This window comes from Cyprinus carpio, chromosome A25, assembly GCF_018340385.1.
Source record: "Cyprinus carpio isolate SPL01 chromosome A25, ASM1834038v1, whole genome shotgun sequence".
Taxonomy (NCBI): Eukaryota; Metazoa; Chordata; class Actinopteri; order Cypriniformes; family Cyprinidae; genus Cyprinus; species Cyprinus carpio.
Genome location: NC_056596.1, coordinates 20,343,376 through 20,367,358, shown reverse-complemented (window position 1 = coordinate 20,367,358; position 23,983 = coordinate 20,343,376). Strand labels below are relative to the sequence as shown.

Genomic DNA, 23,983 nt, shown 5'->3' with positions numbered 1-23,983 from the left:
TTATAGTAGCATCTATTATAAAATATATTTATTATGAACACCAAGCCTAAACGAATTAATTTAAAGTGAAACTGTACCTTGCGTACCTCATTCAGCACAAATCTAAATGTGTGTTGATGTTCCTGACATTAATATCAGTCTCTGCATACTTCAGATGATAAAAATGACTTGGATTCCTGAAGATACAGTAAATGAGTGATGAGGAAACTGACGGAGGCTGACTGAGTGAAACTCATCTGATCTGCTGCTGTCTCGTCTCTGTCTGATCAGATATTATTCATGAGCAGCGCTGCTTCACTTCACTCATAATTTGATGTTGGTAACTCATCCTGAAACCACTCAATCAAACCACTAACACGGTGACCTGAGTCAACTCAGCAAAACAAGAGAAATCACATTCATCTGTTCAAAGAAAACCCAAGCATATGATTATGAACATTTGATTTTTTTTTTTTTCATTGTGACATTATTTTTCACATCCCCCAATTCACATTAATGTGCTGCATTTTAATTTTTTATTTAAATCAGCATAGGTTAAAGGGAATAAATCTAATTATCTCATGATGTATGAATACTTGACATGTTAAATAATATATGAGGGGCTTTGCATTACTGAACTCAGAACAAAGAATACAGAAATTAACATTCTTTTTCTTCATGCACATCTATTTTTCTTATATTATCATTAACCAAAGCTAATTTAACCATAAAACTAAAACCACAAAAGGCATTACCTGAAATAAAATAAATATTAATTGAAGCATAAAATATAAATTAAAAAAATGTTTTAAAAACAACATTTCTCATTTTCATTTAGTTTACCTTGATGTACTAATATAACTAAATAAATTAAAAACTAAAACTATAAAATCTGTATAAACTGTCTAAAATTTCTAAAAACTATAGACATATTTCAATTTTTTAACTACAATAGACTAGAATAAAATAAAGAATAGAATAACTAACAACTAAACTAATAAAAATGACAAAAATACAACAAATTGCTAAAACTATAACTAAAATCAACATGTAACAGAAGATATAAAAATCAAAATATACATATAATATTATCACAATGTTAGTAAAATAACACTGACTCAGTGAGATTCTGAGGAATGAAATAATCAAGCCTGACATAATCCATCACACCGCTGCGTTTATGCTGATGTTTCATGTTACTGCAGTGTCTGAGTGACCCTGCGACCTACACTTGACCCTTTGACCCAGTTTCCACGGCGACCTGCAGCTCTTTCAGCGTCCAGTCAAACACAGCCTCTGGAGTGAATATTTCACGTGTGTGTGAGCAGAGAATCCCTGTCCTGTCACAGCCTAGCAACCATCGCCGCTGGATGTCACCAGACAATCAAAGTATGTTACCGGGGTCAACGTCACTAAAAATCTGATGCCAATAATTAATCCAGTAATCTGAAAATGTCACAATATCATCACATATGGAAACAAAATGCAGCTTTCACATGAAAGTGCTGGACTGGAGCTGTTTCTGCCAGCAGCGGCTGAACTCAGTGATTTCAGGATGATTGTGAGAATGAGCTCGTCTGTGTTTCCTGAAGTGAGGGGCGTGGCTGAGGCATCTGTAAGGTGCAGTCACACGGAGATCAAAGTCTCTCCAGGAATCAAACAGGCTCCCGAGGCTTTGATGGAGAACGGGTGGGGGCTGTCAGAGACGGTTAATCTTCTGATCTCCCACAATGCCCTGCTCCTCAACCCGTGTCTTTATTAGCGACGCCTGTGATCTTCACTGAACACAGCAGATTCACACCAAACACACACTTCACTGGAGCTGAGGAACAAATACTTCACTCTAAACCATCAAATACTTTATGAGCGGTGTCATTTTCAGTTATGTTTAAAGGTCTCAATTAACTGTTTTCTTTTTGTCTTTCTGTATCAGTTAAATTTAGTGATGCTATGCAATGATTATCGTGCTTATTATGTAAAATAATCAAGACAAATTAAAACAGACAATGCAGAAATTCTGAAAGAATAAAACATGTCATATGTATGCTTTTGATGTTAGGTGAAAAAATGTTAGTCTGAATTCACCGTAAGTCGCTTTGGATAAAAGTGTCTGCTAAATGCAGAAATGTAAATGTAATTGTTTTGATGATTATACTTTAATTAAAACATTAAAACGAAATCCAGAACTTGATAAATGGAAAACCCCAAATAAAACTGATTTCACAGGGACCTAAAATTTTGTAGGATTTTAATTAATCTGACATGCCCTTTTGAATTATTACAATTTAAATTAAATCATTAAAATGGAATCCAGAAAAATTAAAATGGAAGAAAAAAATATCCAAAAAATAAAAAATAAAACCGATTCCATAAGGCCCCTGTCAAACGGCTTCAGCCTATGTGTTTTCAGTTAATACGTAACATTGTGTATAATAATTATGTTATTGTGTATGACAGCTGTTCTTCAGCAGTACTGTCGTAATGTCTCAGCGTGTCCTAACCAGGTTTCCAGATGTTTGTCTAAACTTAAAATGTAAGGTGGTTTCATATTTTTGGATGATATGAGATGAAATAAACCTGATTAAATCAGCTTGTAAACACACAGCTGAGACTGTATCTGTGTTGTACTCACCTCCAAAGACTGCTGGGAAATCAGCGCACACTGACCAGACTGAAAGAGAATCCCAAAAAACACGTCATCTGTAGATGCTTGATGAGTTTCTGAGGCCTGGTTCATTCTGAACCCAAAAACATCCCAGATCTCTTTATTTCTGCCTGACTGATTTACAGTACGAGTGGTATGAGAACATCTTACTGTGTGAAGAATGAGTGACTGACGCGTTCAGATTAGAGATATCATGCTGGATTATCACAAAAATATGGATATTATGGACACTTCTGAGATTATGATACTTTGGAAACATGCTTTTTATGAACTTTTACATATTTTAAAAACATTTTAACAATGTTATCAAAAATGATTTGTATTTTGAAATACTGTAGATTTATTGAACTTAAAAAAAATGAAATAAGACAAATCAAATAAAGAATGAGTGTAAATCAGAAGTGTCTTGTGAGTGAAGCTGGAGCTGATACTCACGGCGGCAGCAGAGCGCGAGCGAGACGCTCAGCAGGACGCAGCAGGACGAGTGGCTCATGGCTCTGGGCTGGACGACCCAACGATCATCAACTACAGGAGATCTTCAGACATTCCCTGAGGAACACAATCACACAAACACATGCTGATGCAGAGACACATTTCCTTCAGCAAAACCATGCATTAAACTGATCAAAACAGTGACAGAAAAGACATTTATAATGTCACAAAAGATTTCTATTTAAATAAATGCTGTTCTTTTGACCTTTATGTGTAATCTGTGAATCCTGAAAAATAAAATGTATCACAGTTTCCACAAAAATATTGTTCAGCACAACTGTGTTCAACATTGATAATAATCAGAAATGTTTCCTGAGCAGCAGATCATCATATTAGAATGATTTCTGAAGATCATGTGACACTGAAGACTGGAGTAATGATGCTGAAAATACAGCTGCACATCACAGAAATAAATTACACTTTAACAGAGATTCACATAGAAAACAGCTGTTTTACATTCTAATAATATTTCACAATTTTACTGTACCTTTTTTTTGTCAGATAAATGCAGCTTTGTAGAGCAGAAGAGACTTCTGTCAGAAACATTAAAAAAATCTTAAATATAATATAAATAATAAAGCTTTTGTGCTGTCAGGATCAACATCAGCCAGTTATTAGTGGCAAGGGTAAACTGTCCCCTAACTAGCAGTGACACGACGAGTGTGAGTTCAGCGAGATGACACACAGCAGCTGGATTATGACACACACACACACACACACACACACAGGCGGGATGTGATCGGTCTCCTAGCAACACTTCTCATGTGAGACGACCAAATCTCCACAAGCTCAAACTAAGATCTCAACCACTCTCTCTCTCACACACACACACACACACACACACACACACACACACACACACACACACACACACACACACACACACACACACACACACACACACAGTCACATGACCATGATAATCAGCTATTTAATATTCAAATCTCCTCACAATGACACACACACACACACACACACACGAGCTGAATGAATGGAAATGATAAAGGAGAAGAGCTGAGAGTCACACACGAGTCTCTGTAAGATCTCAAATGAAGGCAGAGACTCCAGATGTTTGATGTGTGTCTCCTCTGGAGCTCCAGCATGTCTCAGTGTTATGAACACACATCCACTGCTGACCAGACTCCATGCACTGACACATGAAGCTGTGGTATTTACATGGATCCTCAGAGAATACCGCGGTACAATGTGTTTAGTTGATGTTGCAGTGTAATATCAGTAAATGACCTCATACGGCGCTGCTCACAAACACGACACAAACACCACATAAACACCCGCACCTTCACTCAACACACATTCACAATACATCCACATTACAGGTGATTGTTTCTGCTTCCTGCTGGATCATTCCATTAGAGACACACACACACACACACACACACACACACACACACACACACACACACAAACACACACACAAACACACTCACACACACACACACTCAGACACACACTCACAGCAGAACACACTGCACCACACACAACCACATCACACACACACACACCACACACACACACACACACACACACACACACACACATTCACACACACACACACACACATTACACTCACAGAGTAAACCACAGATGACCAGGTCCTCCTCCTCACACACACACACACACACACACACACACACACACATACGCTTTTTTGCTTTTCAGATGACCAGAAGAACACGGAATGATATGATGACAAAAAAAAAAAGATACATTTACAAAAAAAAAAATAGACATCTTTTCACAGAAGAAAATAGTTGTGTATGTTTGGAATGATATGATGTGAACTGTGGAGAATTAACACAAACACACACACACACACACACACACACACACACACACACACACACACACACACACAACTGTTCAAACGTTTGGTGTCAGTAAAATGTATTAATGTTTCTAAAAGAGTCTCTTCTGCTCATCAAGGCTGTATTTATTTGATCAAAAATACAGTAAAAACTGTGAAATATTATCATTTCAAACAGCTGTTTTCTGTGTGAATCTCTGTTAAAGTGTAATGTATTTCTGTGATGCGCAGAAAAATAATCACAAAAAAAACTCCATCATCAAATCCCACATGATCTACAGAAATCATTCTAATATGATGATCTGCTGCTCAAGAAACATTTCTGATTATTATCAATGTTGAACACAGTTCTGCTGCACAATATTTCTGTGGAAACCGTGATACATTTTATTTTTCAGGATTCACAGATGAATAGAAAGTTCAGAAGAACAGCATTTATTTAAATATAAATCTTTTGTGACATTAGAAATGTCTTAACTGTCACTGTTTTGATCAATTTAATGTGTCTTTGATGAATAAAAGTATTAATTTCTTTAAAAATACAAACTTTTAAGTGGTGGTAAACATCATTAATCATGAAGTTGAACACTAATCTGGTGGTTTCTCCAGCAGAACGGGCCTGACCTTGAGTGCTGTAAGTGTGTTGACTCAGCGTGTTAAAGTGCTTTGTGTTCATAACCAACCAATTTCAGCTGGAACAATGTGTTTCAATAATAACAGCATTGAACAGCAGAGACGCGGTCCTCCAGGAACCAGCGCATCAATGAGAAACGCTGAGCTGAGGGATACACGCAAACATACACACCCACACACACACACGAGTCCAGACAATGACTTCTCCATCCAGAAGATCGCGTCATGGTCACACTATAGATGCATTCATGGTCCTCTCAGACAGACATGATTCTGACGGACACAAACGTCTCAGTTACGTATGTAACCCTCGTTCCCTGAAAGAGAGAACGGAGACGTCACGGCGTGTAATGACCGACGAATTGGGATTTCGCCAGAGAGACCAATCCACTTTGAGTGAAACTAAACGAGCCAATGGACATTGGCATGCAGAATTCGCATCTGGCTGCCACACCCCCCAGCGTGGGTATAAGAGGCAGCAGGTGCACTGCATTCATTCATGCTTTCACTGAGGAGCCGAGCCGGTGACCCGGAAGCTCAGCGGTGGTACAGCAACTGTGGCAACGGGACGTGATGTCTCCGTTCCCTCCTTCAGTGAATGAGGGTTACATACGTAACCGAGACGCTCCCTTTCAGTCAGTCACTCTTGACTTCACGTCAGTGCTGCCCCTCCAGAGAAGCCCTCATCATACTTACTGCCCCTCCAGTGCCCAGTGTAGGCCTCCTAATCCTTCCTATAAGGCAGACTATAGAATCGGGTTCTACACAGAGAAGGTCGACTACAGCTGTTCCTCGAGCAACCCAACAGTAGGACTTGGATAACACTGGAAAAGCATGCCCTTCCAGTTGGAAGAGGACACACTGTGGAGTCACCTCCTCCCAGAGGGAGTAACCACGAGGGGACCTACTGCACATGGAAGTCTCTGAGATGGCTCATGGCTGCATCATTTAGAGAGAGCAGAATGTGATCTGCCAGGGGAAACACGGCCCTAGTAACTGCACCATGGACATACACATATGGGATCCCAACCGGGTCACTCATATGGGCACTAGTCTCACACCAGATTTCAGGAATCCATTGGCTGAAAGGCCTGGCGCTGGAAGCTCTGCTACGTCTGGCCGCCGGAGTGCTGGAGGACTCGACAGGGTTTGCCTGGTCAGGGAACTCTCTAGAGAATTAGGCGTTAAAGACGCTGCAAGCCGACTCTGAACCGGGCCTCTCAGTGCCACTACCTGTTTGAGGTGAGAACACAGGAGGAAATCGGTTCGACAAATAGGCTACAGAACCTAGCAGACCTGTTAGGAGTCACCCAGCCTGCAGCTCTACAAATGTCTGCTAGCAAGGCACCACGAGCCAGCGTCCAGGATGATGTGACACCCCTTGTGGCACACCTTGTGGTTCAAAGGCCAGGCTGATGGCATCCACTATCCAGTGGGCCATAGTCTGCTTGGAGACAGCCTTCCCCTTCAGCTGTCCACCGTAACAACAGACAAAGAGCTGTTCTGAGGTCCTAAAGCTCTGAGTTCTATCCACGTACTGTCGCAGAGCACGTACAGGACAGAGCAAAGCTAGGGCTGGGTCTGCCTCCTCCAGTGGCAGTGCTTGCAGGTTCACCACCTGGTCCCTGAAGGGAGTGGTAGGAATCTTTGGCTCGTAGCTGGGCCGGGGTCTCAGTGTTGCACTGGAATCGGCTGGGCCAAACTTAAGGCCCAATTTGTCGACCGAAAAAGCCTGCAGGTCTCTCACCCTTTGGATTAAGGCCAATGCAGTCAGGAGTACGGTTTTCATAGAAAGAAACTTCAACTCGACTGACTCCAAAGGCTTGAATGGGGCAGTTTGTAGGGATCTTAGCACCAATGCCAAATCCTAAGAGGGTAGGGAGTGAGGCCTAGGAGGATTTAACCACCTGGCCCCCCTTAGGAACCTGATGACCAGATCGTGCATCGTCATGTCCCCACAAGAAGAACATGCACTGTCCACGAACGCTTCCTCAGTCTGACTAATGCCCAGACACGTGAGGCAGCGATTGTGACTGTCCTGAGGCGCCAGGAAACAAACACATCCAGAAACGCACAGGTGATAAGACATTTTTAAAAAGGCGCAATCCCCCGAGTTGCTCTTTTAGAGATTGCTCTTTTAGTGCTGAAGCACGCAGGGGAGCTAGCCACCACACACTCCTAGTGTGGCTATCTCCACGAAGGATGATCTCTCTTTTTTTCCTTGTGAGACCGCGACCATCGCTGTGATTGCCGTAACACCCGCACTCATCTTTTTTGCAATCACTTGACAATGGGAGAGCAGTAGTGATGCACCACTGTCCACTGGCTCATTTAGTTACACTTGAAGTGGACTGGTCTCTCTGGGGAGATCCCAATACGTCGGTCATCACCCGACGTGACATCATGAGTGACCGACTGAAAGGGAACAGATGCTACTGTACACACAGGGTTCGCGGGGTCACGAGCAGGACACTGCACACTGATGCAAGATGATCTGTACATTATAACACATGATATACTTCGTGTTTCGTATACATTTACTTTGTTTTTTATATCATTGATGCTGATGCTGTAATGTGATTGGCCTTCTGAGAGGTCACATGACCTCCTGAAAGACAAACACAGAGCTGCAGACTGAAATGCATCACACTCAGGAACTATTAACAGAGTCACCCTTGTGAAAAGAGCATACTTTTACTACAAAGAGTGCTTATTACAAAAAATGATAAGCTTTTAGTTAACATATTTAAGTGTGGATCGAATGTAATGTTTTTCGGACATTTAATTGCATGTTATTTACAATTAAATGAAAATGAATTACAGTTTAAATTTGTATTAAATGCAATTAGTTGAACTGTAGAGTGTTTCTGAGTCAAAAATCTACTCAGTAGTTCAACTAATTGCATTTAAAATGCTGACCAACTTAAGTAGCACATCTTTATATGTAATTTCCTAATTCTATTATAGTCTTTGAAATATAGTTAAGGTGCTGCTGAATGTACAGATAAGCATTTATGATAAAATACAATATACTTTAATGTAATTTCTATTGAAACCTGTCTGTATTTAAATATACACTGTAAATGATATGATAAAGAATCATTCAACTCTAACTCTTCAATTTTTTTTTTAGCCAATTTCAATTTATTTTATTAGGTTATACAAGATTTAAAGTCAGTTTGATATAATTAGATAAATTAAAAATTAAAAAAGTTTATGTTATAAAAGTTAAAATGACTTGTGCTGTCAGTTTGATTATACTTAAAAATGAAAGGCAGCAAGTTTTCAAGTAAATTTGTAATGATGAAGCTGCAGTTAATAAAATCTGAAATGTAATATCAAATACCACACTACAGTTAAATGATAATCAAGAGCTTTCCATGTGCTCTAGTATGTTAGTCAGCATACGTGTACTTCTTTAAAACATGACAAACATTATTTAAACATCATGATTTAAAATGTGCTTTAAAATAAAAAAAAATTAATTTGACATTATTACAATGTGCATTTTTAAAACTCCTTAAGAAACAGACTCTTTTAGTCACTTAAGTGTCTTTTTTCATTCATATTATATTAACTGCAAGTACAGTTTTTAAAAAATATATATAACTATAATACAAATATACTTCATGGATTTAAAATTGTATGTGTGTGTGCGTGTGTATACACACACACGCACACATAGACACTCTCTTTTACGATCTGCAGTACGTGATTCACATGATCGTGAAGCACACGTGATCGGCACATTCACACAGCACTCAGGTTCAGTAAACTACAGTATTACCGCGGTACGTCTGGAGCGACAGGCTCTCACACCCTCATCATTCACGTCTGGCGTCCCATGAGGCCACAGAATCACTTATGTCCTCTGTAAAAGCATGAGCGCTGCCAACTGTCCCAAATCCTCTTTGTCTCCTGAACAAACGGACGAAGATGGACGGAGCCTATCTGAGATCAGCAGAGATTAGCTCCAGGACGCGTCTGAAGGACAGCGGAGCGGCTCTCACGCTAATGAAGCCCTCATCAGGACACCAGATGCATGATGGGTAAGGCATTCATCAAGCTCAAACAGCAGCTCGCAACCACAAGGTCATGGGTTCAGCTCCCAGGAAATGCATGAACTAATGTGTCACTTTACTGCAGCATGAATATGTACATGTAGAGTAAATAAAGGCACTTTGTTCAACATGTTCAACATGAAACGGTCAAAGTGAATCTCCTATATCATCATTCTGAACTCGTGATGCTTCACACCATGATATATGGTTTTGTACATTTACTTTGTATTTTCTCGGTTTGTTATGTTTATTATATTCTGTTTTCTATCTACATTTATGTATTATACTGTATACACACTACTGGTCAAAAGTTTGGAATAATTAAGATTTGTATGATTTGTTTTGTTTTTGAAGGAAGTCTCTTCTGGCTGCATTTATGTGATACATAATTAAATACATTAAAAACAGTGAAATATTATTACAGTTTAAACAGTGCAAACTCTACTACTCTAAACTCTACTTAGATAACCATATCAGAATTCACGTTCATATTTTTTAAAAATATTTACTGTAGCTTACAGATCTCAGTTTAAATGCTTCGGTTTGTTTCTATATTATATTATATTATATTATATTATATTATATTATATTATATTATATTATATTATATTATATTATATACCTAAGAAATGATTGACCCTTAGAAAGGGAATTCATGAGCAACATCTGATTAATTTTTTCATATTATAATACATTATTATACATTACATAATATAATATTACATTATATTATTACAAATAATTTTTAATAGAATTTCTTGGCAACACAGCTATGTTTTCTCAGGTAACCTAAAATGTGCATCATTTAGTTACATGAAGGGTCAAATCAAATATAATTTTTTTTTTTTTGATGTGTGTGCTGTACAGGTCTGATATAAAGAATGTTTTTGCTCAGGTGGCAGAAATGTTCGCCCAATAGAGAAAAGTTTTGCTCAGCAAGAAGAAAAAACTAATTAGAGGGAACATCGGTGATGATGCTGAAAATCCAGCTTTTAATCATAGCGATAAAATACATTTGAACAGATATTTTAAACTGTAATATTTCACATCTTTCTGTATTTTTGATCAAATGAGCAGAAGAGACTTCTTGACCTCAGTCTCTGTGTATGTGACAAATATAGAAGGTTAATGGAGTCTAACTGGTTATTCCTGACTAAACCAGCAGCGTGTCCTAGTTCCTGAGCCTTTCGTCTGTGTGTTTATTGTGTCGAGTGTCTTTCAGAGAGCAGCAGATCTGGGTCACAGACAGACTGAAGACTGGATGAACACACCTCACACGGGTTAAATATCAGATACACACATCACATACTGGACTAGACATTGAACACAGTGTCATGTGACCATCAATGACGCTTCTGTCCACATACTTACAATATTCTAGGAATTCTGGGAGTATGAGGAGATTTTCATTTCATGCTTTGTGAATAAAAGCCACATTCAGAATGTGTCTTCAGATCAATACTCCTGCATGCTTCAGCACTAGAGACTCAAACACCATGACTGTCAGAAAGCAGCGCCACACAGGAGCACTACATTACTGTGAATCCACACGATCGCTGCATGAAAAACACCTGACATTACATCGCCTCATAGCTTCAGAGCTCAACCCCACATTTCATTAGCAAATAGAGTCGAGGAGAGACCGCACAGTAAAACACACACACAAAGGGCAAAGGTCACGAGCAAACACTGCCATCAGCATAAATCACAGCAAACATGAATAAACGGCACCTGTTCTTCATTAGATTCACAGTGTTTCTCCGGATGGGTCCTGCAGCTCAGTGACTGACAGCAGATGAACGTATAACTTACACAGCAAAAATACACTAAAACAGCTAAAAACAAACAAGATATTTGTTATTTTATTTCACTTTTTTTGACTGTTTTCTTTTTTCTTTTTTGAAGAACCAGGATTCTCAGTGTTGAGAGAGAAAAAAAAATAGAATTTCTAGTTTCTAATATTCTAATATAGGTTTTCTAGACCTGATATGGCATAGCTATACCAAGCTCTAAAATATTTGATCAAATATTAAATTTTTTGTAAAAATCCTGATCCTTAATGTTGATCCAGTAAATCAGGAATGACTCGAAAAATCATCCAGATTCACTGATTAAAAAGAAGAAGCTCTTAAATCTTCTGAAAGGGTATTATTTTTTTTTTATAATAATTATAATTATTTTAGTTATTTGAATCCCAGGGACACTGCTAGTTTCTGTAAATTAAACAAAATAAATAAAAAGTTTTGAAAACAATGCTGTGCCATTTCAGCAAATGAACCAGACAGATATTTTTTTAAACGTCTACATTATTTATTTTAGTTTATTTCATTCAGCTAGTACATTATGAAATCATCATTCTGAATTTTTTGTATATTTTATTTGAAGTTTAAATTTTATTAATTATTATATTATTATTATATTATTATTATTATTTACTTATAATTTTATATATATATATATACTTATAAATATTTTATATATATATATATATATATATTTATATATATATATATATATATAAGGGGCATATTATATATTTAATTTCTATTTCTTCCTTCCTTTCTTTGTTTGTTTTAGTTTTAGGGTTAGGTCAGGGCAGATGAATCAGATAAACCATACACTATACTATAAACAAATATTGTTATGGAAAATCAGGGGCCTTAGAGTCAAAACAGTAGAAAATCACTTATGTAGATGAAATACCTGCCAAATCAATAAACATAAATCAAATATCTGAGATAATCCAGTTACTTCAAAGCAGCTCATGGCAAATCATGGTTTTAAAGTTTATAATATCAAATATCTTCATGCCGTATAGTCACATTAGCAGATTAGAGCTGGACAATAATTAATCACACAGTTGGGATTTGCTATACTGTGTATAGTTTTCTGTGAGTGAACGTCTGTATGCATACTTATTCATCCAGCTTTATATAGAGTAAAGAGCTGTTATACGCAGAGCCTTGTCATCAGACACACTGATTTCTCTCTCTCATACACACATAACACAGTGTGTGTTGAGTGTGTGTGACGCTCTGGCATAGTGAAGTGTGTCCTCTTCAGTGAAGACTCTACAATGAGTGGCTGTGGAGACTGGCACGAGCATCTGACACACACACACACACACACACACACACACACACACACACACACACACACACACACAGATGAGCTACTGTACCACACAAACACACGATTCACACAACACTTCATCAACAAAACACACCCCAGCTCAACTGAGTCTGTACTCTCTCATTCAACATCACTGACATTTCTGCTCATATTCTCAATTAGATTTTACTGTTATATCTTGTTTTCACTTTCATTTTAGTTATCATTTTAGTCATTTTGACATGCTTTTGTTATTTTTTAATGTCTATACATTTTTTATTATTTATTTTATTTTATTTTTTTGTTATTTTAGTACTTCTATTTAAACTAAATGAAAATGAGTTGAAATAACATACATTTAAGTTTTTTATATTTTATTTTATTTCAGTTAAAGTTTCTTTTATTTAAAGTAATGAAAATGCTAATGGTTATAGAGTTGGACTTGTAACCAGAAGGTCGCAGGTTCGAGTCTCGGTGCTGGCAGGAGTTGTAGGTGGGAGGGAGTGAATGAACAGCACTCTCTTCCACCCTCAATACCCATGACTGAAGTACACTTGAGCAAGGCACTGAACCCCCAGTTGCTCCCCGGGCGCTGGATATATAGCTGCCCACTGCTCCGGGTGTGTGTTCACGGTGTGTTCACTTCTCACTGCTGTGTGTGTGCACTTGGATGGGTTAAATGCAGAGCACCAATTCTGAGTATGGATCACCATACTTGGCAAATGTCACGACTTTCACTTTTTTTAGATAACAGCATCTGTTAAAAAAATAAATACATTTTCTCAAAAAAAAAAAAGCTTGAGTTGATATTTGGATGTTTGACTGATCAAGAAATCATTTTGAGATGATCAGCATCAGTAACTACAGACGTGTGTGTGAAACCTACCGACACCTGCATCACAAACGCTCTGCTGCGGATCCGTAATGGCTGCCGTCAGCAGAGAATCACTGAAATCACTACAGCAAACGCTTCGAGACACAAACACGCCACCCACACTCAGAACTATAACAGGAAATCCATTTAAGAGCCGACAGAAACACAGCAAACAAGCCTGAGACAGACATCTGCTGCTCCTGCTGAATCGACTCAGACATTAAACTGTAGATCATCATCCATTACACAAGATTCCCAGACAAGAGGAAACCGAAGAGACAGAGTGAATGAACACGCAATATAAAGAAACATGCTTCAAATTATCCAGACATCGATGAGATCCGTTCAGAGAGTCTGAAAACACCAACATGTTACTGATGGACATGAAACCTTCAGCAAAAATAGTAATCATACATAAGTAAATAATGTAAAATAAATGAATCACACAGACATCATTTTTTCAAAACTTTAAATTTTTTTAAAATAAATATAAATAAATACCATTTAAAATAAACACACAAACAAATCAATCAATCTGAAGCCAAAGGCTTTAAAATGAAAGATAAATATTAATTAAAAAAATTAAATATAATTAGAAATTAAAGGGTTAGTGAAAATGACCCCATGATTTCCTCACCCTCAAGGCATCCTAGGTGTATATGACTTTATTCTTTTAGACGAATCCAATCGGAGTTATTTTAAAAATTGTCCTGGCTCTTCCAAGCTGTATAATGGCAGTGAATGGGTGTTGAGATTTTGAAACAAAATAAAAGTGTGTCCATCCATCATATAAAGTGCTCCACACGTCTGCAGGGGCTGAATAAAGACCTTCTGAAGCAAATTGATGTGTTTGTGTAAGAAAAATATCCATGTGTAAAACTCTATAGCTTCTAATCACTACCTTATGCTCACTAACTCATGCGTATTAATTATGACGCATGATTAAAGAAAGCTACGAAGAGAAAGGGACTCCAATGAGAAATAACGAATGCAAAACAAAACACTGGTCATGAATTAGAAACACAAAATGAGGATTTGTAAAGAAAAATGTCGAAGGATATCGATAAAAGCCAAGAGGAGACTGGTTTTGCTTTGCTGTAAACAAAACTTGGTTCTTGCGGTATACTAGCACATTCTCACCAGACCTTACGCTACACCTACGTCCTGGATATGGATATTTATTGGATATGGATATGTTTCTTACACAAACACATTGATTCAGTACAGGAGGCCTTTATTCGTCCTCCGGAGCCGTGTGGAGCACTTTATATGATGGACGGACATGCTTTATTGGACTATTGAAAAATAACACCTATTCACTGCCATTATAACGCTTGAAAGAGCAGGACATTATTAATATAGCTCAGATTGGATTCATCTGAAAGAAGAAAGTCATATATAGGGCTGAAATGATTCAATTACAAAAAATGGTAGAGGCAAATTCCTCTGCCTCGAAGCATCTTTTAATTTTAAAGCTCACGGCAGGTTCTTTCGCAATGATTTTTTTAACGTGACACAACGCGTTTACGTCACCCACAAAGCGGACGGAGACGCAAGGCGTCAGCAGTGTTTTGATTTGATGGCGCTGGTTTGTGCAGGCTGCAAATGGAAGGGAACAATAACAATAGCGATGAGCAAAGGATAATAAAAAAACAAAAAAATAAAGAGAACGACGTCCAATGTTTCCAATGAAATAAAATTTCCATTGCAAGATCAAGCTTTGATACCACAACAGCACGTCATCCATGCCGCAGCATCCAGGATTTCCCATTCCTTGATTTATTTGTGGCGGCCTGCCACAATATCAACTCTGTCTGCCACAAATAGATTTTCCAAAATGCTTTGACTCTGTTAATAAACATGACCTCTGCACGTTTCAAAGTCAAAACGCGGCACAGGGTTTTTATATGAATGTATCTTTGAAGGGAACTGTCTTTAGAAAAGTTTCAATGTCATTTTGATTTAATCTTTGCTGTTACCGGGGAAACTGCTGTTTCTGCCGCTCCTAATGCACCTCCTGCTGGCAGAGAATGAATGTGAATTTACAATAAGCAAGTTTGCTGTTTTATATATAGCATATTTTTCCCCGGGGGAAGTGCCGCCACAAATAGAGTGCCCAAGAGAAAAATCGGGTGGCTGGGGGGGGGGGGGGGGTTGCGGTGTTTAAAATAAATAAATGAACATTTTGTAACAAAAAAAACAATTAAATTAATTTTATTAATTTCAATATTCATTAAAATGAATTGAAAAAAAATATCCTAAGCCTATGACAATAAGGAACAGCAAACAGTTAAGCTGAATCAAACTGACTGTTTCAACTTATTAAACTGACTTAAAAATCATTTGTTGCAATGACGTTTTTATCATATTATTACCCATAAAATGTCTGTGCTGTACCCAAATTAAGAATTAATGACCATTTCTACAGCCTTTGCAAATAGACAGCAGAGAAAGAGCGAGACCATCTTGCCTCAGCAGCAACCAATCTCACATACTCACATCTGAAGCGCTTATTTTGATCGTTAGACCTTTCCTGTTCTTGGAGCAAAATTAATGCTTAAGGTTGATTCAATATTACTCCTAATGAAAAAACATACAAACAAAAAAAAAACATCAGCAATAGGTACTACATTAACAAAGTCTCTTATATTAAGCATAAAACTTTTTGAACAGAATGAATAACACCGACGTATACCCGCGTTGTAACACAAATAAATAAATGGTTTTTGGATTTTACCCTTACTTTAAAATGAATGCTTAGTTTGTGGCTTATTATAGTATTAAAAAAAAAATATTTAAGCTGCAAGCAGTGATGAAAGGGCCCTCGCACCCGGGCTTACCGCCACCTGGTGGCCATAGGAGAACAGAGAACGTTGGGCAATATGCTTATAAAATGGTAAATATTTGTGCCAAATTTCCTCCTGCCAACAGGTGGCGCTATAATTATAACTGAATATTGGCATGTAGATGTCTTCAGGCCAGGACTCTTACTAAACATGTGAAGTTTGGGGCAGATCGGACATTGCATGTTTCATTGCATGTTTCCATCTTCAAATAAAGATGGAAGAGATGTGTTTTAAGCCGAAGATGGCTAAGGACTCAGCTGCTCGGAATGAGTTGGACAGGTCATTCCACCAGGAGGGAACATTTAATTTAAAAGTCCGTAAAAGTGACTTTGTGCTTCTTTGGGATGAACAATCAAGCGACGTTCACTTGCAGAATGCAAGCTTCTAGAGGGCACATAAGTCTGAAGTAATGAATTTAGATAAATAATTACAGAGCCAGTGGTGGTTTTGTATGCAAACATCAATGCCTTGAATTTTATGCGAGCAGCTATTGGTAGCCAGTGCATATTGATAAACAGAGGTGTGACGTATTCTTTTCAGCTCATTAAAGATTAATCTTGCTGCCAAATTCTGGATTAATTGTAAAGGTTTGATAGAACTGGCTGGAAGACCTGCCAAGAGAGCGTTGCAATAGTCTAGACTGGACAGAACAAGAGCTTGAACAAGGAGTTGTGCAGCATGTTCCGAAAGAAAGGGCCTGATCTTCTTAATGTTGAATAAAGCAAATCTGCAGGAACGGACAGTTTTAGCAATGTAGCCTGAGAAAGTCAGCTGATCATCAATCATAACTCCAAGGTTTCTGGCTGTTTTTGAAGGAGTTATGGTTGATGTGCCTAACTTGATGGTGAAATTGTGATGAAACGATGGGTTTGCTGGAACCACAAACAGTTCTGTCTTGGCCAGGTTGAGTTGAAGGTGATGGTCCTTCATCCAGCAAGAAATGTCTGTTAGACAAGCTGAGATGCGAGCAGCTACCGATGGATCATCAGGATGGAATGAGAGGTAGATTTGAGTGTCATCAGCATAGCAATGGTATGAAAAGCCATGTTTCTGAATGACAGAACCTAATGATGCCATGTAGACAGAGAAGAGAAGTGGTCCAAGAACTGAGCCCTGAGGCACACCAGTAGTTAGATGTTGTGACTTGGACACCTCACCTCTCCAAGATACTTTGAAGCACCTATCTGAGAGATAAGACTCAAACCACTGGAGTGCGGTTCCTGAGATGCCCTTTGCCAGTAGGGATAACAGGAGGATCTGGTGGTTAACAGTGTCAAAAACAAGTATATATTCTATATAATAGAAGTTTAATTTCATAAAGCACAAGTTGATTTCAAAATGCTCCTACATTTTTTTTTGCATTTTGTGTTTTTCAGTTGAATAAAATATTATTTTCCCCTATATATTTCATCATTGAGGATTTCTTAAAAAAATCTCACTAAAAACTCTTTCCACACTCCTACTAACTATTGCTTATGATTCACCCATGTCTCGTCTCGTGGGATAAGTGTCTCGTCACATATATAATATTGGCCTTAAGATGACTTGAGGCCAAGACTCTTATCAAACATGTGAAGTTTGGGGCAGATCGGATATTGCATGTTTAAGTTAGTGTGAAACAAGATATTTCCTGTTGCCAGCAGGTGGCGCTATAATTATAATTGAATATTGGCCTTTAGATGTGTTCAGGCCAGGACTCTTATAAAACGTGTGAAGTTTGGGGCAGATTGGCCATTGTATGCATGAGTTACAACAACTTCATGTTTCATAGTATTAATAGCATGCATTAGCACTTAGTAAGTGTTGCTAGCATGTTTGAGAATATTTCTAGCATGTTTAGCACACAATGGCATATTTTACTGTGTTGCTAATAGTGTATAACAGTGTAAAACATGTTACTTCCTGTTGCCGGTAGGTGGCGCTAGTACTATAACCAAATATGAGCATGTAGATATCTTCAGGCCAGGACTCTAATCAAACTTGTGAAGTTTGAGGCAGATTGGACACTGCATGCCTGAGTTACAGTAACTTCACTGCATTAATAGCATGATTTTGTACCAGGAGACTTTTTGTAGGTAATGGTGTTACACGTTTGTACTGATTTTCATGCATGTACGTAAAACGTAGCCCGAGGCGCACTCCGTTGCAATTTTACAGGTGACACTATCAAGCCATTTTGCCACACTCACTTCTGAAACCTATATCAGATGTAAATTTTCACCAGTTCTGATGCATGTGCAAAGTTTTGTGAGTTTTGGAGCATGTTTAGGCCCTCAACAATGCGATTCATTTTGGAGAAGAAGAAGAAGAAGAAACGGAGCAATTCCAAGAGGATCCTCAGACTGCAGTGCTCGGGCCCTAAAAACATAGGCTGCAGAAAAAAAAATTGTACAATGACAAATTCACTTATATTAAACTTTGAATTTTATTAACAAAATGAATAAGGTAATATGCTTTCAATGGTCTTTGGATTTCCCCTTACGTATAATGCCACAAAGCATTCCAAGAAGAAGACAGTAAAGGCTTATGCTACGCCTGAGCTGTAGATTTTGAAACTTTTCATTTTGAAAGTTAAGTTGCACAATTAAAGGCAATGTTTTTGTATTGTTTATTTATTTAATGTATGCCTTTGTTTTGATACTTTAAAAAAAAAGTCATTTGAAATGTATTTATTATTATTTGTTTTTGCATCTCAGCAAATGCTTTATTTTAAACCCAGAATGTATGACACTTAAATGGACTTAATTCATCTCAGTCAACTTTATTGTCATTGAGTCATCAGCTAACTGCCGAAGTGTGGTTAAAACTATATACGTTCCCTGCACCAAGCCTGCTTCCTCTACGTGAATGAAACACCGACTTAAAAACCCTATGTGCACATATTGCCCCCAAGTGGTGACAACCCAAAATACATTGACATTAACGCATTGGCTCCTACAGTCATTGTTCACAGTACAAGTAGAGACAGTAAAACAATAGGTAGTAACTAAATGTTTATTTAAAAAAATAAAAATGTTGATTTTTCTAAAAAAGGAAACCAATTAGTTGCTAATTTTAAGAGACCTGTCTTATTTTCTCTTGTATATTTAATATTGCACTTTAATTAAGCAAAAACATTTTATCCGATTACTTGATTAATCAATGAAATTTTCAATAGAATACTCGATTACTAAAGTATTTGGTAGCTACAGCCCTAGTTATATAATACACCTAGGATAATTTGAGGGTGAGTAAATCATGGGGTAATCTTCATTTTCTGTGAACTAACCCTATAAATAAATCAAACAAAAATATAAATCACACCTAAGTCATTTTTCAAAATGTAAACATTTTAAAATGCATTCATTTTAAATATAAATAAATAGAATTTAAAATGAATGAATGAATGAATGAATGGATAAATCAATCAATCAAACAGAAGTTAGGTCATGGTAGGTCAGTCTGTAAAAGTTTGTATGCTACTGTTAAACTTAATTTGGAAGTGATTTGTACTGATACACTCTGCTGACAAACAAAAGAAAAGCATTACAATGAGCTGAAATCGATGAAACTCTGTGCACAGAGATCTTTGTCTGATTAATGGAGCGTGAGATGAAGATCAGCATCTCAGCAGAAGCAATGAGCTTACAGGACATTCAGACATCCATTTGACAATCAGAACGAGACTCAATCTGATCAAACGGATCTGACTCACACCAGCTAACAACGAAACCGCTAACGGCTACATCAGAAATAAACACAAACACAATTTACATAATGCCATAATATGTGGCTCAAACGTCCTGTGCTGCCCACACGCTACCGTCACACTTCCTCTAACTTCAGATCAGCCAAACGTGTGTGTTTGAGATCAGAATATCATCAGTTCTGCTGCAGCAATGATTATGGTAGTAATTATATTCACAAGATAGCATGAAGTGCCCTACATAGATAACAATATGTGCACAGCACAAAAACCCCCAGCATATTGTTATGATGATGTTAAAATGTAAATACATCCACAAAATTATACACACTGTTCAATAAGTAAAATTACAAATGACTTGCTTCTTGTGTCAGACCAAGGCTGCATCTCATTACTAGTTTTACTTGGTCTTTGCTCCGCTTTACACAACACATAACAACACACACACATATAAAAAACAAAAAAATATACAGGCATTCAAGGGCAGGCTTTAAAATGGTTTAGATCATACCATATCATAAGATTTAAACGTGGAATCATCTCAATTAAATTAAATGTTTCATGGCACTTAGCGGGTGTTGCATGCATCAGTCCAAAAGAAGTTAAATAAAAAGTAAAGAAAAAAAAAAAAAAATTGTCTCACACAGCTCCGGGGGGTGAAGAAAGGCCTTCTGTAGCAAATTAATGCATTTTTGTAAGAAAAATATCCATATTTAAAATGTAATAATCTCTTCAATCTAGCTTGCGCTCAGTGTTATAAATGCAAGCACCTCCAGGCGGATGACGTATGAGGTCAGCGTTGTGCATGCGCTGCTCAGAGGAGACACACGCGGAAACACAGTGGAGAGATCAAAACAGCGGTCACTAATTTGAAGTACAAAATGAGAATTTGTAAAGAAGAATGTTGGAGAACTCGATATAAGCCAAGAGGAGACTGGTTTTCCTTTGCTAAAGTAAAATAAAATCACCTTACTTTGCTCCTGTAAACAAACGTTGGTTTTCACGAAACTCACCGGCGCATGCACAGTGCTGACCTCCACACGTCATCCGCCCAGAGCTCCTTCCATGTACAACTGTTGGCACAAGCTACATTAAAGTGATTATTACATTTTGAATATGGATATTTTTCTTACAAAAATGCATCAATTCGCTACGAAAAGTCCTTTGTTCACCCCCCAGACCATTTTTTTTGAATGGTCACTTTTTATTTAACTTCTTTTGGACTGAAGCACTACTACACCCGCTGAATGGCATTAAACAGCTAGAAAGACCAAAGACAGTATTTTATACAACTCCGACTGGATTCGTCTGAAAGAAGTCATATACACCTAGGATGACTTGAGGGTGAGTAATTTATGGACTAAATTTCATTTTTGGGTGAACTAACCCTTTAATGGCTTAGCTCCTGCGTACCTAACTAGTCTTCTACCACGCTACAACCCATCACGCTCCCTAAGGTCACAAAACACTGGACTTTTGATAGTACCTAGGATAGCAAAGTCCACTAAAGGAGGTAGAGCTTTTTCACATTTGGCTCCCAAACTCTGGAATAGCCTTCCTGATAATGTTCGGGGCTCAGACACACTTCCTCTGTTTAAGTCTAGATTAAAGACACATCTCTTTAGCCAAGCATTCAAATAATGCATCTCATAATCTTGTACTGCAGTTATGTCCAGTGGTGGGCCGTCACAAAAAAATACAATTGTGTGAAAAATGTTTTTATTATTATTATTATTATTTAGGTATCATTTTCATTTGTGTAATGTCCACAAATTTGCCTATGATTAGTTTCGTTGAGGTTGAACTGGAGTATCCTACATAAAAAAAAAGTCTACAGATAACACTTCCCTTTTGTTCAAAGATGTCGCATCTGATTTATAACGAGCATTAGTGTCAGAATCATCAACCAATCACATTTTGGCGTTCAATGACAGCGCGCCCTCTGGGTCTAGTGATGTGCCCAGTGCTACCCCCAGCCAGGGTTGCCAGGTTTTTCTCGACAAAACCCGCCCAATCTCGTTTTGAGGGGTCCCCTGTTAAAAATTGCATTCCTGGAGTAAAATACACACTTTTGGCTGGGTTCCCCTGGTAAAATTCATATTCCAGGGGCTAAATATCACTTTATTGAGGTCGCTTCAACCAGCGGGCATGAAAAACAACCCACGGCAACAGTTTTTAAGTAACCCAATTTGGCAACACTGTGCCCCATTTAGTTGGGAATTTCCAAAGTATAAAAGCGAAATTAAATGAAAAGAAGAAAATGACAGCCGCAGTCGCCGGCGCCTCCACCAGATCTTGTTGCCGATCTACTAAATGCCTTTTGCCTCTTTTGCAGACAAAAGAGGAATAACTGAGAAATTATAAACTACTCAAACTGAATTCGCTAACAAAGGATTTGTGCGCCATTTCAAAAATTGCAACTATGAGTGGCTAACAGCTATCACCGAGCACAACAAGTTTTGAGAATGTTCATAGTGACCCAAGTATTGGTGGATTACTTTTACTGATCCATGTAGTTAAACTTAATCTAAACCAAACCCACCCAGCCTACTGTTGAAATTGTTGATCAGCTGTCATTGTAGTTGAGAGCCTGTGTACGTCATAATATGTTAATTATATACATATGGCTGTGTTAGCTGTTACAGGGATGTGTAAGATAGATGTGTAAGGGTATGTAGTTTACAGTTGCTTACTGAAGGCCCTGACTGAAACCCCATGGTACGCTACTGGTTATATCTGATCAAATGCACATTAACATTCCTTTGCTTGGGTTGAACACATCATTTTTTGCTTAGTTGGAACAGCAGCTATGCTAATTTTTCTTTATTTCCATCTCTGTTTCTGCTACGGGGTAAATAGGAATTACACAAGCCTCACCCTGGATCCAGCCTCATATAAAGATCTGAGATGACCGAACACCCGAGAAGAGATGATGCTAACCCCTCAGACAACATACAAAACTACCGAATTTTCTGTGAAGCTGCTTTGCAATGATCTGTATCGTGTAAAGCGCTATACAAATAAATGTGAACTGAATGGAATTAAATGTGCAATACCCAACACCATTTCTACTACAATATTTATTAGGTTCTGCTTCTGTGTGATTTACATTCTCTTGCATAATTGTATCTGTATATAGATTATTTTGTACTTGCATTACATTATCTGTCTTGTTTCTACACATTATGTTTTTAAAAGTAAAATATTGCTGCTCAAGAAATATTTCTGATTATTATCAGTGTTGAACACAATTGTGCTGCCCAATATTTTTGTGGAAACCGTGACACATTTTATTTTTCAGGATTCACAATTGGAAAAGACAAAGACAGACAGAAAGTTAAAAAATTTTTATTTTATTTTATTTTCTTTATTTATTTTTTCAATTAAAGAAATTCACACTTTTATTTATCTTAGGACTCATTAAATTGATCAAAAGTGTCAGTAAAGACTTTTATAATGTGACAAAAGATTTCTATTTAAATAAATGCTGTTCAATCATGACAACTCTCAGACTGTTTTACAATGTTACATCTTAACAATGTTAATGTATTTGGTCTTGGCGGAACAGATCTGCTGCTGCTGCTGAATTGCTGCTGCTGCAAGCAAGTACAGGAACTTGCTACTGCAAATGCATTAGAGCCCGACCGATATATCGGCCGGCCGATATTATCGGCCGATATGAGCTAATTGCATTTAAATCGGCATCGGCGTTTATAACGGCCGATGAAACATGAGAAACAGAGTCTCATGCTTCACTCATGTTATGAGTGTTGCATAGTTTGCCACCACCAGAGGGAGCTCTGCAGCTCCCC

General features: G+C 37.7%; 1 protein-coding gene across 4 annotated transcripts in view; it reads right to left on the bottom strand.

Moving 5' to 3' along the window:
• Positions 1-23,983, bottom strand: part of cntn1a (contactin 1a) — a 79,324-nt gene that overhangs the window by 34,966 nt on the left and 20,375 nt on the right. For 2 of the 4 annotated variants that reach the window (XM_042715844.1, XM_042715845.1), the window contains exons 2-3: positions 3,080-3,193; positions 2,612-2,650 (exon numbers count right to left, since the gene is read on the bottom strand). In XM_042715844.1, coding sequence (XP_042571778.1) covers positions 2,612-2,650; positions 3,080-3,137 — 97 coding nt within the window. In that variant the 5' untranslated portion in view covers positions 3,138-3,193. The remainder of the gene's footprint in view (positions 1-2,611; positions 2,651-3,079; positions 3,194-23,983) is intronic. The other 2 variants (XM_042715846.1, XM_042715847.1) reach the window with 1 other exon arrangement.